At 41.1% G+C, this 17,906-nt stretch overlaps 1 protein-coding gene across 1 annotated transcript in view; it reads right to left on the bottom strand.

Annotated features, from left to right (window-relative positions):
• Window positions 1-1,877: 1,877 nt before the first annotated feature.
• Window positions 1,878-17,906, bottom strand: part of matn4 (matrilin 4) — a gene marked incomplete at its 3' end in the record, with an annotated part of 18,141 nt that continues 2,112 nt past the window's right edge. The window contains exons 2-20 of the mRNA XM_080846751.1: window positions 16,012-16,133; window positions 15,125-15,691; window positions 14,789-14,911; window positions 14,218-14,340; window positions 11,165-11,287; window positions 10,653-10,775; window positions 10,016-10,138; window positions 9,375-9,497; window positions 8,774-8,896; window positions 8,159-8,281; window positions 7,567-7,689; window positions 6,479-6,601; window positions 5,859-5,981; window positions 5,305-5,427; window positions 4,842-4,964; window positions 3,743-3,865; window positions 2,835-3,248; window positions 2,483-2,635; window positions 1,878-2,056 (exon numbers count right to left, since the gene is read on the bottom strand). Coding sequence (XP_080702877.1) covers window positions 1,878-2,056; window positions 2,483-2,635; window positions 2,835-3,248; window positions 3,743-3,865; window positions 4,842-4,964; window positions 5,305-5,427; window positions 5,859-5,981; window positions 6,479-6,601; window positions 7,567-7,689; window positions 8,159-8,281; window positions 8,774-8,896; window positions 9,375-9,497; window positions 10,016-10,138; window positions 10,653-10,775; window positions 11,165-11,287; window positions 14,218-14,340; window positions 14,789-14,911; window positions 15,125-15,691; window positions 16,012-16,084 — 3,108 coding nt within the window. The 5' untranslated portion in view covers window positions 16,085-16,133. The remainder of the gene's footprint in view (window positions 2,057-2,482; window positions 2,636-2,834; window positions 3,249-3,742; window positions 3,866-4,841; window positions 4,965-5,304; window positions 5,428-5,858; window positions 5,982-6,478; window positions 6,602-7,566; window positions 7,690-8,158; window positions 8,282-8,773; window positions 8,897-9,374; window positions 9,498-10,015; window positions 10,139-10,652; window positions 10,776-11,164; window positions 11,288-14,217; window positions 14,341-14,788; window positions 14,912-15,124; window positions 15,692-16,011; window positions 16,134-17,906) is intronic.

Raw genomic sequence — 17,906 nt, 5'->3', positions numbered from 1 at the left:
ACAAGTAACCAAATACAGGAATAATTATTTGTTTTGCGTCATACTGGGGCCATTTCATACAAGGATAACGAGAACAAGAAGAAAATAATGCTTCTTTGTTCATAACTGTGGCAATGCCTCAAAAAATGTAGGCAGGCCAGTTATCTCATTTTACAAAGTGTTCTTTATTTAATAAAAGAAAGTGGTCTGTTGGGGCACCCTGGCATGCTACTAACCCACACTGGTGGTCTTCATCTTTCTCTCCTCACACTCTCAACAGTCACTTATTTCACACTATATTTCACATTCTATTCTAGCAATCCTCACAGTTAAGGTGGTTTATTTATTTTTTTCCTACTTCCTCCATTTCCAAGGGCTTATGAGGATACAATGACTCCTACAGTTTCATGTCTATAAGGGGAGTCTGTTTGACTGTGTGTTACTTATGCTGCCCCTTGTGGCATAAGCATTCTCATTTCTTTAAGGCCTTTACAGGTTATTGTTTTTATAAGAAACAATAAAAGCATGTTTGTTTACAGATTGATACAGTACTGATTTGACAATCAGGCTTTTCAGTGTTTGTTATCTCATTGATGTGAGGTTGATGAAAATGAAACGCTTGCGGATAGTGAATTTAAATGACTGGGGAAACATTGTGGAGTGGTACAATACAAACACTTCTTTGTCTCCTCACAAAATGAACAATTTCACATAAATAAACCTTTTTTTTTAACCATAAACTGTATTTGATCAAGTATAAATAGATGACATAAATGCCATGAAATATGGGCATAAATGTTCTGGGGATTAAAAAAATTATGTTAAAAGGCCATGCTGCATTGAATGTGCCTCTCATCTTAGTGTCCTGTTTAGTGTGCATGAAACATGCACTGGTGTCTGGGATATGGTTCTGGAAGAGTAGACCATAAGAGCATTTTTCACTTCTCACTGTGAAGTTCCCTTCACAGGCAACCACAACCCACTTCCTGAACGGCTGAAAGGAACATACAAAGAAGAAAGTGACAGCGGTATCACAGAAAAAGAGCTTGGTGCTGAAACACAGGAGTCAGAACTAATGTTGGGATCAACCTGATTCCATCTGTCATTCAGTTTGACTCCGTAGTGCTGTGGGTATATCTGTGATAATTGTGGAACTCCAGCTCCTTCTTTATATTTTCCTGATTGTCTGGGGGTAGACAAGGGCTTCTTATTTTCTGGTCAGAAGCTGGTTCTCCAGGTCTTCCAATCGGGCATTCATCGTAGACAGTGCAGTCTGGTTAAGAAACTACACCATTCATGGGTACATTTTTCTATTGTGAAAGCAAGTCATATCTGTTATGCATCAAAACTTGTTAGTACCAGAAAGGCTTCATAAGGGAAGACAGGAGGAGCTTCTGACACAAGGCCTGCATTGTACTCACTCACTCACTAACTCAAGACACTGTCAATTGCAAGAAAAACAAACAAACTGGCCTGGCAAAGCCAAACACTGCTTAATTGTCCACTCAGAAACATTCTCCTCACACACATCTGTTTCTAGACTCTGATACTTGGACAAGGAGCCCTTCTCCACTTTGATGAATGAGGGGCACTGAAAGGTGTGTCATGCGTGACTTTACAAAGACTCATTGAACCTCCCGCTCAGGGGAGAGGATAGCTTCCTGTGAAGAGCCCAAGCAACACAGTCACTCTATTTCTCGGAGTGGACTTGCCACGAGAGCCCAAAAGAAGTCGGCTCCAAAGAACTCCGATCTAAACTAATCGTCTTGACAGGGCAGTATGAAAAAAACATATTTTTTTTTACTTACCTGAAATTGAATGTCCCTCTGTCCAGATAAATCAGTTCAAAGTTATTTGTAGTTCCGTTAGTACTTACGGCTTTTTGGATGTACTGTATGTCAATGCCAGTTGGGCTTGGTTGTGTAATGACTTTGTGTAATGATGATTTTATATAGATGTTGATAAAGGATATGTTTCTGGTTTAGCTGGTCCAGGGCTGCCATGGTGGCCTGCTGGAACTCAACAAGGCTTTCACAAGCGCATGGGTCCTTAACTTCAATCTCTCCTTGGCTCTCTTCTGCAAAAGACAGATAAGGTCAGACATAATAACACTAGTGGTTAACTTTCATGTAAAATGTATACAAATAAATACCAAATGAAATTACATCTGAAAATCCCTAGAACCTTTACTTTTTAAACATTTGCCTTTCAGTTTTTTTTTCCTGTGTGCATCTTCTTTCTCACAACTCCTACACACTAGGTGGTGCTAAAGAATAATAAATGCAATTTGATTATACAGAGACATTGGGAGAGCTAACCCATGCCAGATGTTTCTATTGAAACAAATGACAATGCTTTGCAAACATTTAGACATTTAGGTAATAGGAATAGTCAAGCAGCTCATATGAAAATTAGGACTTTGGGGAAGTAAGATCTATAGCATTTATAATGAAAAGGAAAATAAAACTTGTTTCTGAAAACTGACATATCACAGGTGATTTACCTGCACAGACATTGAGTTTAAGATTCTCTGCAATCTGATTGATGGCAGTGAAGTCAGAAGAGTAGAAGAAGTGCTTGTCTACTGGGTCTGAGGCAATCTCACGGAGCTCATCCTCTACAGCTTTACCAACACCCACAGCATACATGGTAATACCTGAGGGAAAACAAAACATTTCAATATTAATTTCAGTATGATGTAAGAAACTTTAATTCAATGCATACCAACACACTAAAAAGTCTATTCAAACTGCGGTCTAGCCATCTGAGCACGTCAGGTCCATCTCTAATGAAAAAGTAGGGTACATGCTCTTTGGGATCTTATGTATAAAGATACCTCCACACTGATCACCTACCAGCTTCCTGGGCTTTCTTGGCCCACTCTGTGATGTCATCCTGAGAGCGTCCATCAGTGAAGACCAGGCCGATGCGAGGGACGTTCCTCTTGGGGTCGCGTGCCCCCTCTGCCTCCGAGAAGCTGTTCTCCACCATGTGCTTGAGGGCCAGGCCAGTCATGGTTCCCTTCTCCATGTACTGCACGTTCATGACGGCAGTCTTGATCTCGTCCGCCGTCTGGTACATGTTCAGGGGGAACTCTGTGCGCACGCGGCTGGAGTACTGCACCAGGCCGATGCGCGTGCCATGCACCGACACGTCCAGGGAGTCCACCACCTGGTTGACAAACTGCTTCACCAGCTCGAAGTTTTGTGGCCGCACACTCTTAGACCCGTCGATCAGGAGCACCAAGTCAATATTGGCCGACCTGCAGGCTGAATGGAAAGTCGTACTGAACCTGAAGTCAAGTCTTTTTATTGTCAGATACACAGAACAACAGAGTTGGACTGGGCACTGAAATTCTTAGGAAAGGACACCATACCACACTACCATACATAACAAGACACAACATATAAACAAATAAGTACTCTTACATGATATAACATAACATAACTTAACAATAAGTACTGAACATTAGATAAAAATATGAAAGACAGAGTAGTAGACCTACTAGATAAACAATAAATATACTAAACATAAATACACATACTAAACAGATACTAAACAGATAAACATACCTACATGATATTTTTAGCTTACTTTTAACTGACATGTGGTCCTCTGTTTGTCATTATGTACATTGTTCTGTTTATACGTACATTCTTCACTGGGTCTATACTCACATTAGGGAGACAATAGATTTTGAAATATATAAAGAAAATGACTAATCGTGACTATTTCACCGATTGCCAAGTGTGTAGAGACTTACTTCCACAGGTCTTGCCATCCTCCTGCAGAAGCTGACCTTCAGGGCAGATGCAGTGGTAGGATCCTGGCGTGCTGACACATTGGTAATCACAGCCATGCTCCAGTGTGTTACACAGGTTGTCAGCTGATGGCAAAGAGAGAAGGAGCACATGTTGAGAGAGTTGTAGATTGTCAAGCTGTTTAGGAGCCTACTCAGTCCAATGCAAAATCAGGATACCTAACACAGAAATCTTATAAAAGCTTAAAACTTACACTTGTCTTAGCATTTTATTGTAAAACAGTCAGTAAAATCTCATGAAACAATTTAGATATACTGTGCACATCTCATGCCATTATTTAGACAATATATATATGAGATTCAAGTATAGCAAATTAATCTCAACCGAAAAGAAGGTTTAAACAAGTGTAACTCTAACTCAAATGGAACAAAATGTCATCAGGTTCCTGAAAGCAACAAAAAACTCTCCATTGATGTAGTGATAAATGAATGAACGCTTCACTTGTTATTCTTGGCGGGAAGAGCTGTCCAGTGAGATGGTCTGGAAAGACCATCACACCAGAAGACCTCAGATGAGTCCACCAAGGTTTTGTTGATTTTTAACATTCAGGATATTCAATTACAAAGAGACCATTTGGTTAGGAGAGTATTGACTGTTATTCTAGTCTGAGTGAAGATTTTTGGAAGCACTTTTAGATAACGGACTAGAGGGTTCAAAACACTTGGATTGACTTCTGCTTCTTATGGGGGATACTTGAGATAGACCACGAAAATAGTCCATCCCATTAGGACTCAACAGTACCAGAATATGTAGTACACGTGACGTCATACACCGATGACAGATATGTGGGTATGCAATAGATTTTAAGTTAAATCAACTTAAAATTTTAATGTTCATTGAACTTAATGCTTGAAGTGTAGTAACTTTGCAAAGCAGTTGATATTGCAATAGATTTTAAGTTAAATGTACTCAAAAGCTTTCATTTCACATTACTTGGTGTTTTTAAGGCAACCACTTTCCTCAAATGTTTGAAGTAAACTCAACTTATTGGGGCTTGTGGGGACAGTGACATCTGGACTTCACCCAGAAGCTTATACTTACGCAGACAGGTCTTGCCATCCTCCTGCAGGGTATATCCTTCATTGCAGCGGCAGAAATAGCCATTGAGCACACTGACACACTCATGCTGGCAACTGTGATTTCCAAATGAGCAATAGTTGATCACTGGGGAGAGAAACACAGCTGAGAGGTTATTGATCAGAGGCATAGGGTTACAGGAACCTAGCCTTGGTACGTACTAACTCAAGGAACCCAAAGTCTGATATGCGTCTGGAATGTTTCTTTGGTTGACATAACCCTGTCAGATGTCCTTTAATGTACCAAATCAATGTCATTTAATCAGCCAGTGATCTGTTATTGAGCATCATCTGTTAGCAGTTAGCAAGTTAGCATGCTAATAAGGCTGAGCATGTGTTCTAGATATTTAGTGGCGGACACATGGAGTGTTTTAACAGAGTTTGGAAGTTAAGAGCAGGAACTTGTGTCCTTGTATCTTTTCACTAACTTGTGCAAGTCTTCTTGTCCTCATTTAGGGTGTATCCAGAGTTGCAGGCACATGTGAATTCACCAGGCGTGGGGTTGCAGATTTGCTCACAGTCATGTTTGCCCTCAGCACAAAGGTCAATCACTGGAACACAATGCAAATTGTCTAAAGTGTGTAGTGCATTATCCACAGTGTTGTGGATGAAGAAAAACATAAACATGAATGAAAGACTAGGGCTGTCAAAGAATCAGAACATCAGACCAATGTGGCAACTCCAAGCACAGCTAAAGTCCCTGTTATTTGGTGCTAACCAAAGAAAGACTTGACTTAATCAGTGAAGTCGAGGAAATGTTTAAAAATATTGATTAAACATGCATGTTTGTCAGGTAAATGAACTGTGAGATATCTGGCATGCTTAATGCTATTTGCATAGCCATCACTGTGGTTTCATGTCATGTGTTAGCTAGCTAGCAAGCTGAATGTCTTATCGTGTGTCCAAAGGTAGCCATATCTTCACAGGTGAGGATTGAGTGTGGGTCGCAGAAGCTATTATCTAGTGCCCTGCCATCACTAACTTGTGCAAGTCTTCTCGTCCTTGTTTAGGGTGTATCCAGAGTTGCAGGCACATGTGAATTCACCAGGCGTGGGGTTGCAGATTTGCTCACAGTCATGTTTGCCCTCAGCACAAAGGTCAATCACTGGAACACAATGCAAATTGTCCGATGAAAGCGAATAACATTTTTGGATAATTTTTGTGTTTGAAGTGCCAGTAAACCTAAGTATGGTATTCACACCAAGTAACTAGGTTTCAGGAGGACAGATCAATTTTTAACAGGGATAGAGGAGGTCCTATTCTTTGGTGATAATAACCCTAACTGAACCATTAAAGCTGTGTTAAATGTTAACATTTAGTAGCAAAGCCTGTATGTTTATCAAGGAAATTAAATCTCAGATATTTGGCATGCCTGATGCTAATTATGCAGTCATTGCAGTTATTGCATGTGACGTCTTAGCTAGTTAGTAAGCTGGCAAACTAAAAGCCTGAACTTTTGTCCAACGTAGCCATGTCTTCATTAGTGTATAGTGTGCATGTGTGTGTGTGTGTGTGTGTGTGTGTGTTTGTGTGCACATTACAGTAATGAAGAGTTGCTAGTGGCAAACATCATTTATTCTCTAGTGCCCTGCCATCACTAACTTGTGCAAGTCTTCTCGTCCTCATTTAGGGTGTATCCAGAGTTGCAGGCACATGTGAATTCACCAGGCGTGGGGTTGCAGATTTGCTGGCAGTCATGTTTGCCCTCAGCACAAAGATCAATCACTGGAACACAATGCAATTGTCTAGAGTGTATAGTGAATGAAATATCTGCATTCTTCTGAAATCTAAGGTGTCAACACTCCTAAGAATCGTCATTAAAAATTTGTGCCTGAAATTGAGAATTGCCTTGTGACTAAATCCAAAATGATTGATGAACACCCACTAACAAGGTTTCAGATTGATATGCCAATTTGTAGTGAGTGACCCTGTTATTTCTGAACCATTGAAGCTTTGAGACATTTAAAATATCAGTAGAACCTGTACATGTTTGTTGAAGGATTGTGGAGATTGCTTAATGCCAATTACACAGCCATTACTGCTATTCAATGTCATGCATTATATAGTTAGTTAGCTAGCAAGCAACATGAAATATTTTTCTAAGGTAGCCACCAGGGACGTGCACAGGAATGTTGAAGGGCAGTTGCTCTGCCCTGGGAAAAAGGGGCAACACATTCATTTTTGTCACCGCCGCTGCCACGCCCCCCGTCCCGATCGCAAATGTTGCCAATATCATTTTAAACTCTCACTAATCGCCGCTGCCACGCCCCAGTCCCCTGATCGCAAATTTTGCCAATATCATTTTAAACTCTTACTAACCGCCGCTGCCACGCCCCCGTCATCTGATCGCAAATTTTGCCAATATCATTTTAAACTCTCAATAACCGCCGCTGCCACGCCCCCGTCATCTGATCGCAAATTTTGCCAATATAATTTTAAACTCTCACTAACCGGTGCTGCCACGCCCCCGTCCCCTGATCGCAAATATATATTTTTTCTTCGGAGGGGCAACTTCAGTCGAGGAGGGCAAACGGGCAGTTGCAGGAGCAACCTCAGCCCCCTCCTGTTTACGTCCCTGCTAGCCACTGTTTTTACAGGTGGACAATATTGGTCTATGTTGCGAGACTGTTATGGAGTAAAATTGGTGATGAATAATATGAATTGTTTTCTTTTGGCTCATCATCACTAACTTGTGCAAGTCTTCTCGTCCTCATTTAGGGTGTATCCAGAGTTGCAGGCACATGTGAATTCACCAGGCGTGGGGTTGCAGATTTGTTCACAGTCATGTTTGCCCTCAGCACAAAGGTCAATCACTGGAACACAATGCAAATTGTCCGATGAAAGTGAATTCAACTTTTGGATAATTGTTGTGCTTGAAGTGCCAGTAAACCTGAGTATGGTCTTAAGACCAAGTAACCAGGTTTCAGGGGATAGACCCGTTTTTAACAGTGAAAGAAGAGGTCCTATTCTTTGGTGATGATAACCCTAACTGAATCATTAAAGCTGTGTTTAATGTTAACATTTAGTAGCAAAGCCTGTATGTTTATCAAGGAAATTAAATTTCAGATGTGTGGCATGCCTGAGGCTAATTATGCAGCCATTACAGTTATTGCATGTGACGTCTTAGCTAGTTAGTTAGCTAGCAAGCTAAAAGCCTGAACATTTGTCCATATGTCTTCATTTGTGTATAATGTGTGTGTGTGTGTGTGTGTTCACATTATGATAAAGTACAGTTGCTGGTGGCAAACATCAGTTATTCTCTAGTGCCCTGCCATCACTAACTTGTGCAAGTCTTCTCGTCCTCATTTAGGGTGTATCCAGAGTTGCAGGCACATGTGAATTCACCAGGCGTGGGGTTGCAGATTTGCTGGCAGTCATGTTTGCCCTCAGCACAAAGATCAATCACTGGAACACAATGCAAATGTCTAGAGTGTATAGTGAATGAAATATCTGCATTCTTCTGAAATCTGAAGTTTCAACACTCCTCAGTATCGTCATTAAAAATCCGTCCTGAAATTGAGAATTGCCTTGTGACTAAATCCAAAATGATTGATGAACACCCACTAACAAGGTTTTAGATTTATATGCCAATTTGAAGTGAGTGACCCTGTTCTTTCTGAACCATTGAAGCTTTGAGGCGTTTCAAATATCAGTAGAACATGTACATGTTTGTTGAAGGAATGTGGGGATTGCTTAATGCCAATTACACAGCCATTACTGCTATTACATGTCATGCATTATCTAGTTAGTTAGATAGCAAGCAATATGAAATATCTGTCTAAGGTAGCCACTGTTTTTACTGGTCGACAATGTGGGGCTACATGTTGCGAGACAGTTATGGAGCAAAATTGGTGATGAATAATATGAATTGTTTTCTTTTGGCTCATCATCACTAACTTGTGCAAGTCTTCTCGTCCTCATTTAGGGTGTATCCAGAGTTGCAGGCACATGTGAATTCACCAGGCGTGGGGTTGCAGATTTGTTCACAGTCATGTTTGCCCTCAGCACAAAGATCAATCACTGGAACACAATGCAAATTGTCCAATAAAAGCGATTAACATTTTTGGATAATTTTTGTGTTTGAAGTGCCAGTAAACCTTAGTTTGGTCTTTACACCAAGTAACCAGGTTTCAGGAGGACAGATCAATTTTTAACAGGGATAGAGGAGATCGTATTCTTTGGTGATAATAACCCTAACTGAACCATTAAAGCTGTGTTAAATGTTAACATTTAGTAGCAAAGCCTGTATGTTTATCAAGGAAATTAAATTTCAGATATTTGGCATGCCTGATGCTTATTATGCAGTCATTACAGTTATTGCATGTGACGTCTTAGCTAGTTAGTTAGCTAGCAAGCTAAAAGACTGAACATTTGTCCAAGGTAACCATCCCGTCATTGGTGGGCAATGCATAGTGTGTGTGTGCATGCTATAGGCATAACAAAGTAGAGTTGCTGGTGGCAAACATCAGTTATTCTCTAGTGCCCTGTCATCACTAACTTGTGCAAGTCTTCTCGTCCTCATTTAGGGTGTATCCAGAGTTGCAGGCACATGTGAATTCACCAGGCGTGGGGTTGCAGATTTGTTCACAGTCATGTTTGCCCTCAGCACAAAGATCAATCACTGGAACACAATGCAAATGTCTAGAGTGTATAGTGAATGAAATATCTGCATTCTTCTGAAATGTGAAGCGTCAAAACTCCTAAGTATCGTCATTAAAAATCTGTGCCTGAAATTGAGAATTGCCTTGTGTCTAATTCCAAAATGATTGATGAACACCCACTAACAAGGTTTTAGATTGATATGCCAATTTCCAGCAAGTTAACTTGTTCTTTGGTGGTAGTGAGCATATCTTTCGAAAACATTAAAGCATTGAGACATTTCAATTATTAGTAGAACATGTACATGGTTGTCAAGGGAATGTGGGGATTGCTTGATGCCAATAACACAGCCATTACTGCTATTAAATGTCATGCATTATCTAGTTAGTTAGCTAGCTAGTAAGCAATATGAAATATTTGTCTAAGGTAGCCACTGTTTTTACTGTTCAATAATGTGGGCCTACGTGTTGCGAGACTGTTATGGAGTAAAGTTGGTGATGAATAATATGCATTGTTTTCTTTTGGCTCATCATCACTAACTTGTGCAAGTCTTCTCGTCCTCATTTAGGGTGTATCCAGAGTTGCAGGCACATGTGAATTCACCAGGCGTGGGGTTGCAGATTTGTTCACAGTCATGTTTGCCCTCAGCACAGAGGTCAATCACTGGAACACAATGCAAATGTCTAGAGTGTAAAGTTAATGAAATTTCTGCCTTTTTCCGAAATGTGAAGCGTCAACATTTCTCAGTATCGTCATTAAAAATCTGTGCCTGAAATTGAGAATTGCCTTGTGACTAATTCCAAAACGATTGATGAACACCCACTAACAAGGTTTCAGATTGATATGCCAATTTCCAGCAAGTTAACTTGTTCTTTGGTGGTAGTGAGCATATCTTTCGGAAACATTGAAGCTTTGAGACATTTCAATTATTAGTAGAACATGTACATGGTTGTCAAGGGAATGTGGGGATTGCTTGATGCCAATTACACAGCCATTACAGTTATTACATGTCATGCATTATCTAGTTAGTTAGCTAGCAAGCAATATGAAATATTTGTCTAAGGTAGCCACTGTTTTTACTGGTCAACAATGTGGGCCTATGTGTTGCGAGACTGTTATGGAGTAAAGTTGGTGATGAATAATATGCATTGTTTTCTTTTGGCTCATCATCACTAACTTGTGCAAGTCTTCTCGTCCTCATTTAGGGTGTATCCAGAGTTGCAGGAACATGTGAATTCACCAGGCGTGGGGTTGCAGATTTGCTCACAGTCATGTTTGCCCTCAGCACAAAGGTCAATCACTGGAACACAATGCAAATGTCTAGAGAATTTAGTGAATGTGAAATGTCTGGATATATTTCATATTTAGAGTGGTAATGCACATCAATATTCTTTGCTGACATTACCTTACTCAGCCTGGGAAGCTTTTGAGGTGTTTCAAATGTATTGGTAAAACAAGCATGTTTTTCACAGAAATGAAATTTGAGATGTCTAGCATGCCTGATGCCACTCACGCAGTCATTACAGTTATTGCATGCCATATGTTAGCTGGGAAGCAAACCTAAAAATGCCTGAACTTGTGCTGAATATAGTAATTTCTTCATTGGTGGACAGTATGTGACATTATGTTTCAAGAGTAAGTTGCTGGTGACAAATATCAGTTATTCTCTAGTGCCCTGTTATTACTAACTTGTGCAAGTCTTCTCGTCCTTATTTAGGGTGTATCCAGAGTTGCAGGCACATGTGAATTCACCAGGCGTGGGGTTGCAGATTTGTTCACAGTCATGTTTGCCCTCAGCACAAAGATCAATCACTGGAACACAATGCAATTGTCTGAAGTGTGAAGTGCATGGAATTATGTGGCAAAATGTGGCAATATACAACATCCTGGTCTTTACATTCAGTAATTAGGCTTCAGACTGATAGGCCCGCCTTTTAGTGGCCTAAACTAACTGAACCTATAAACCTTTTGGACATGTTAAAATACACAGTTGGCATAACATGCATTTTATCAAGGAAATTACATTTGAGATTGCATGCCTGATGCCAACTGTGAAGCCATTACAGTTATTGCATATGGTGTCTTAGCTAGTTAGTTAGGTAGCAAGCTAAAAGCCTGAACATTTGTCCATGGTAGCCATGTCTTCATTTGTGTATAGTTTGTGTGTGTGTGTGTTTGTGTGTGTGTGTGTGTGTGTGTGTGTGTGTGTGTGTGTGTGTGTGTGTGTGTGTGTGTGTGTGTGTGTGTGTGTGTGTGTGTGTGTGTGTGTGTGTGTGTGTGTGTGTGTGTGTGTGTGTGTGTGTTCACAATACGATAAGGTGGAGTTGCTGGTGGCAAACATCAGTTATTCTCTAGTGCCCTGCCATCACTAACATGTGCAAGTCTTCTCGTCCTCATTTAGGGTGTATCCAGAGTTGCAGGCACATGTGAATTCACCAGGCGTGGGGTTGCAGATTTGTTCACAGTCATGTTTGCCCTCAGCACAAAGGTCAATCACTGGAACACAATGCAAATGTCTAGAGTGTATAGTGAATGAAATGTCTGGATAATTTAGTTTGAAGTACTAAGAGAGTTCAATATGGTCCTGCTGCAACTTAAAAAGAAAGGGTTTTTCAAGTATATTTCTCTGTGAGAATTATGTTACTAAATCTAAAATGATGGTTAAACATTCTGTAACTGGGTTTCAGACGAATATTTCTATCCAAGCGAGTGGCTTTCTTCTGTAGTGATATTTATCTGACATAATCAGTGACGTTGTGTGATTTTTAAAACAATTGATGACACATGCATACATTTGTCAGGGAAATCTAGTATGCCTGATGCCACAAGGATGGTCCTTGCTGTTATTGTATGTGACGTGTTAGCTAGTTAGCTAGCAACACTCAAAACCAAAACCCACCAACTGACTGGTGCTGGAACTTCAGTTATAGGGTATGTTTGTGCTGAGGCTTTGAAAGATTTTCATATGTAGCTTGGACCTACAACATTAACATACTCCAAACTCATGAATTTTCCCCAAAAATCTTTAAGCTCTTTTGTAGGCTTATTTGGTTCACATTAAGCATCGGCTCTACACTCAATACAAGCATATCCATAAATAAATGTAGATTACAAGGACCAGTAGAATGTTACTCATATTTAACAATACCTAAAATACTTGAACCTCGCCTTGGGGAGTTAATGGCCTAAACTTCTGAAATGTCCCAACTTATCCAAATTGACAGAAACCCATGGAAAGCCATTTCACATCTTTATTTTCTGCTGCAGCTACTCCCCCCAGACCTACCAAGAAACCACCACCAGCCCCCAGCCCACCCCAAACACCTATCTCTTGTGCCGCCTTCTAATAGGGTAGAGGTAATGGTAAATAACTAGCCTGACGATGTCATACTCATAATTCTAGTCAGAATATGAGTCTGAGACCGGACCACTGGGCTGTGATTATGGGGCGTGTTTCAACGAACCAGGAAAGAAAATTCCTCTTCGCTGAATTGGATACCTAGAACCAATCAGAGCAACGTAGTAGGCTATTATTACGATAGATTAAACTTTTACCTGATCCCGTAGGAAGGACGGCAAAAACATCTTTTCAATCGACAAATGCCTTGATCGCGTTTCTCTGTTCCTCTTTCAAAATGAATGCGCTGTCAATATCTGTTGAGATATGCCTGCTCACGTTACTTAATTAGCACTCAAGGCTAGAAGCTACCATTGGTTTCAATGTTTTTTTTGTCTACGCTGTTAGCATAACCTTTCAATAATGGTCTAGAGTGCTTAAGTTAAAACCTACAATCCTAGGCAACATTGGTGTTGCGTATACACAACTAACCGAGTCAATGTAGACATAAAAAAAGTCGTGTAGATAGCTTAAATCATATCAAATATGTCCCACTAAGCTCCCGAGACGGCGCCATCTTTGTTCGATGTATACCGGTATTCTATCTATCATCAGGTCATCTGTCCATCAACGTATAAAGCCCGCCCTTACAATTTGATTGGTTTAGATTGCTTTCTCAACATTTTTGAAACGTTTAAACCCTCCCAACTAGCTCGATTCCAGACTGAATCTCCCAGACCAAAACATTTGTGGGCGGAGTTCAGGCTGGTATCCAGGCTAGTTAATAACATGAATTGTTTTCTTTTGGCTCATCATCACTAACTTGAGCAAGTCTTCTCGTCCTCATTTAGGGTGTATCCAGAGTTGCAGGCACATGTGAATTCACCAGGCGTGGGGTTGCAGATTTGCTGGCAGTCATGTTTGCCCTCAGCACAAAGGTCAATCACTGGAACACAATGCAAATTTCTAGAGTGTATAGTGAATGAAATATGTGGATAAATGGTATATTCTAGAAGCCGTGACTGTGAAATCACAGTTAATTTGGAAATAATCCAAAATGAATGAAAACCACTTTTAGTGATATGTCAATTCCTAGTAGAGCAGGAGTCCCTGTTGTTTGGCAATAGTGACCCTTTCCCATTGACATAGTGAAGCCTGTGGACAAGTTTCAACATTATTGTGCAAACATGCGCATATTTATCAAAAAAATAGTACGTGAGACATCTGGCATGCCTGATGCCATTAATGCAGCCGTTACTGTTATTGCAATTATGTTAGCTAGTTAGCAAGCTAAAAGCCTGAACATGGGTATAAGGTACCCATGAGGACACTAGTGGACAGGTTGTGTGTGTGACAAACTTGGTGATTATAGTATGAATCGTTCCGTTGTGTTGTCATCACTAACTTGTACACGTCTTCTTGTCCTTGTTTAAGGTGTATCCAGGTTTGCAGGCACATGTGAATTCACCAGGCGTGGGGTTGCAGATTTGCTCACAGTCATGTTTGCCCTCAGCACAAAGGTCAATTGCTGAAACACAATACAAACGTGTGGAGTTATAGTGCATATGGTGTTTGGGTAAACCTTCTTAATAACAATTTATCATTTTATTTTGCTTGCCCACTTTCAAGAATCATCCTTTATAAAGCTAAACATTTTTAAAAAATAGATGCTCTAGGAAAAAAGCTTTTTAGCCTCTGTGTTCTGAAATTTGCAATTTTTCATACGTTAGCATGAAATGCTAATGTAAAATAACGCAACAGCACTTGAGTTAGTCTTTTCAGTCTTCTACAATCACATATAATGCATAGGTGTAGGAGTGTGCTGTACCTCAGTTACATTTACAGTTCATATACAGTTACAGGTATATCAACGACAAATATCAAGCTGTATAAATGGAAGCACACAACGTCACTTGGCAGAGAATGCTGAATCCCATTAGACTGTCTTAAACATCTCATGATGCAATGAGACTTACGTGTACAGGTCTTGCCATCCTCGTTCAGTGTGTAACCGGGCATACACAGGCATTGGAAGGAGCCTGGTGAACTTTCACAGATGTGCTCACAGCCGTGTTCAGAGTCCACACATAGGTCGATTCCTTAATAAGTACATAAGTACATTTTATTGTCCATTGCGAGGGTTAAGGACTCTTGCTAATCCCAGCTGTAATTTCTTAGAACAGTTTGAAAGACAGTGAAGGAAGACTTACATATCTAGTTATATTACAGTTAAAGGCAACATAAGTTGTAAATAGTACGACACATTTAGGCTCTACTCTGTACAGTGGAAGGTGATGAAAATACACTCTTACCACACAGTTTGTCTTGGAACTGTAGGCCGAACTGATGGATAAGATCGAAGCTCTCAACCAGGAAGACGTGGTCTTCAAATGGTGGAGAAGCCATGGCACGCAGTGAGGTCATGTCAGCCCTTCCCACGCCCACGGTGAAAATCTCAATGCCAGACTCGCGGGCAGCCGCGGCAACCTCCGCCACGCGATCCTGAGGACGCCCATCGGTCACAATCACTGCCACATGGGGCACATTGGCCCGGGCGCCCTCCTCGGGGGAGAAAGCCACGTTCATGGCGTAGCGGATGCCCAGGCCGGTCATGGTGCCCTGTGCCAGTGGGATGATCTCGTTGATGCCCTTCACCATGTCCTTGAGGCGGGTGTGGGTCTTCAGAGAGAAGACGTTTTGCACCTGGCTGGAGTACTGCACCACTCCCACGCGTGTGGCGGTGGCCCCGATGTCCATCTCGTGGATGATGTCGATCATGAACTTGCGCATGGTCTCGAACTCATGGGGACGCACACTCCGTGAGCCGTCGATGATGAAGACCAGATCCACTGGCCCTGCCTTGCATTTCTCTTTTGAAGCTGTAAATATGAGAAGGTTCATGCATGACACATTATTCACCGAGGGAGTTAATAAGCTCAAAAGGGTAGGATGACAGTTTATGACTTGGAAACCAGACATATGAATTTTATTAGTTGTAATAAGACTTTAAGGCATTATAATACTCAAAGAAATAACTTTGTTAATGTAAGTATATCATTTATGTATCACAGTACAATTTCATTGTTATTGGATCATTTTCATATGACTCAATGATATTCAATAGCTTTAATCTGTAAATGGTTTAGGCCACCATTCCTGGTAGAAGCATTAGTGTGTGGTATGGTTGAGACTGGCTGACCTGCTTTTGGTCTCGCCTCTGACACCACTGCCAGAGTTATGAGCACAGTCGCGCAGACCAACAGGACTCTCATGTTCAGGCCGTTGGGTGCTTGGATGCTCTTGCGCTGGATTCAGATAACCCTGCATGAGAGAAGACAGCTCCAGGTCACAGTGTGCACTTAAAGCAACGTCGCATTCCTTGCCTGGCCCTTCCATAAAAAAACACCGTCGAACAGATGGCTTAGCCTGCACAGAAGCCATTCCTAACAAACGCCCACAGAAGGGGAATAATCTGCCCATGAATCACTCACATGACTGCAGGCAACGAGTTCAAACACTACGTGAGGTAATTGCTGGAAAATAACAATGTCTGGGAAGTGTTTCCAAAAAGACCTCTTGTCAGATCTAACAGTCATAACAAAAGGCTGTTCTCTCCCCCTGGTCAGAGAACAGGGACTGTGACAGTTTATCCACCTCTCTCTCTCTGTCTCTCTCTCTGTCTCTCTCTCTCTCTCTCTCTCTCTGTCTCTCTCTCTCTCTCTCTCTCACTCTCTCTCTCTCTCTCTCTCTCTCTCTCTCTCTCTCTCTCTCTCTCTCTATCTATGAGTAAGAGTTGGAGGACTCTCAATTGTTTTGTCACTGATTTATGTCTGTGCTTGATGCCCACTGGATGTTTCTTTAGAACTCCTCTCAAACGTCCTATTCTCATTTCAACTGTCTTCATTGGAGCTCAGTAAAATTCTTATTTTACAAATATAAACCATGGTTTTGTATTAAGAGTAATATTTACATTTTACATACAAGTACATATATACAGTATATACAACCACACACCTGTCATTATGCATAACACATTTGTCATAACCTAATAAAAATGTGCTAAAATGGTATGGAACTGAGTATGCAGTCTATACTGTCATGTAAAAAAAAAAAGAGAGAATGTGTGTGAGCGAAAAAAGGAAGGTAGTCAGAGTGAAAGAGATGCACAGACCGCCCCTCAGAGCAGTGGCCCCCTCGATGCCATGGCCCCTACAGGCCTCTGTGGATAACTTGGGGCCTGTCTCAGGAAGCAACTGCTGTAACCAGAGCCTGGCTTGATGCCCGTCCACCCTCCACAAAGAAGCCCAGTGTGCTCCAGTGCAGCACCAGTTCAGCTCTGAGGTTCCCCTCACCGGGGGTCACCATATTATATACCCTCTATAATTAAACACTGAGAAAAACGCATGCGGGGCCATTTACAATGTTTACTCAATGCTTTCAGTGAAAGGCCCACTGCTAAGCTCGACGTCTAGCCAAAGGAATTGTCTGTTAAGTGAAGGTTTAAACCCAAGTTGGTTAAGGTGGAGGAGAATCTGAAATATGACTCAGGCAAATTTCGGACAGAGTCAGCAAGACTGTGTTACCAAAACCACTGGGATTTTACCCAGAATATTTCCCTGATATTTCATACTAGTAATTAAGCCTATTTCTTACAACATACAAAGCTGAAAGTAACACATTTTGGTACCCACTTTCAAGGCTCACGTTAACAGTGAATACACGTGGGTGGTGTGTGGTGGCCTGTGCCTGCGTGAAAAAAGCTTTATTTTCACCAGAGGCACCAACACCATAAGCAGCGTGTGATCTGTTTTCATCCATTGCAAACTTTTGGAAACTAAAAAGCACATGCTGCTGACAAGTTAAAAATAATAGCCCCAAATGTCAGAGCTCCCCCTTTGGGAATACAGATGCTAATGCAACTTCCATGCATCCATCAAATGTAGCATTGGAGGAGGCCTGGGGAAGGTTTAAACCATCAGTTCCATCATTCCTGGCCAAGGGGACTTTTCAGGAAGTGCAGCTTACTGTTGTTATTGCTGCTAAGTTAATACATAATACAGGTGTAAGTCTTGTTTACTTCTGAAAAAGGAAGAT

The sequence above is a fragment of the Sprattus sprattus genome (assembly GCF_963457725.1).
Source record: "Sprattus sprattus genome assembly, chromosome: 10".
In the NCBI taxonomy this organism is placed as follows: Eukaryota; Metazoa; Chordata; class Actinopteri; order Clupeiformes; family Clupeidae; genus Sprattus; species Sprattus sprattus.
This window is presented reverse-complemented; position numbering and strand designations above follow the sequence as displayed.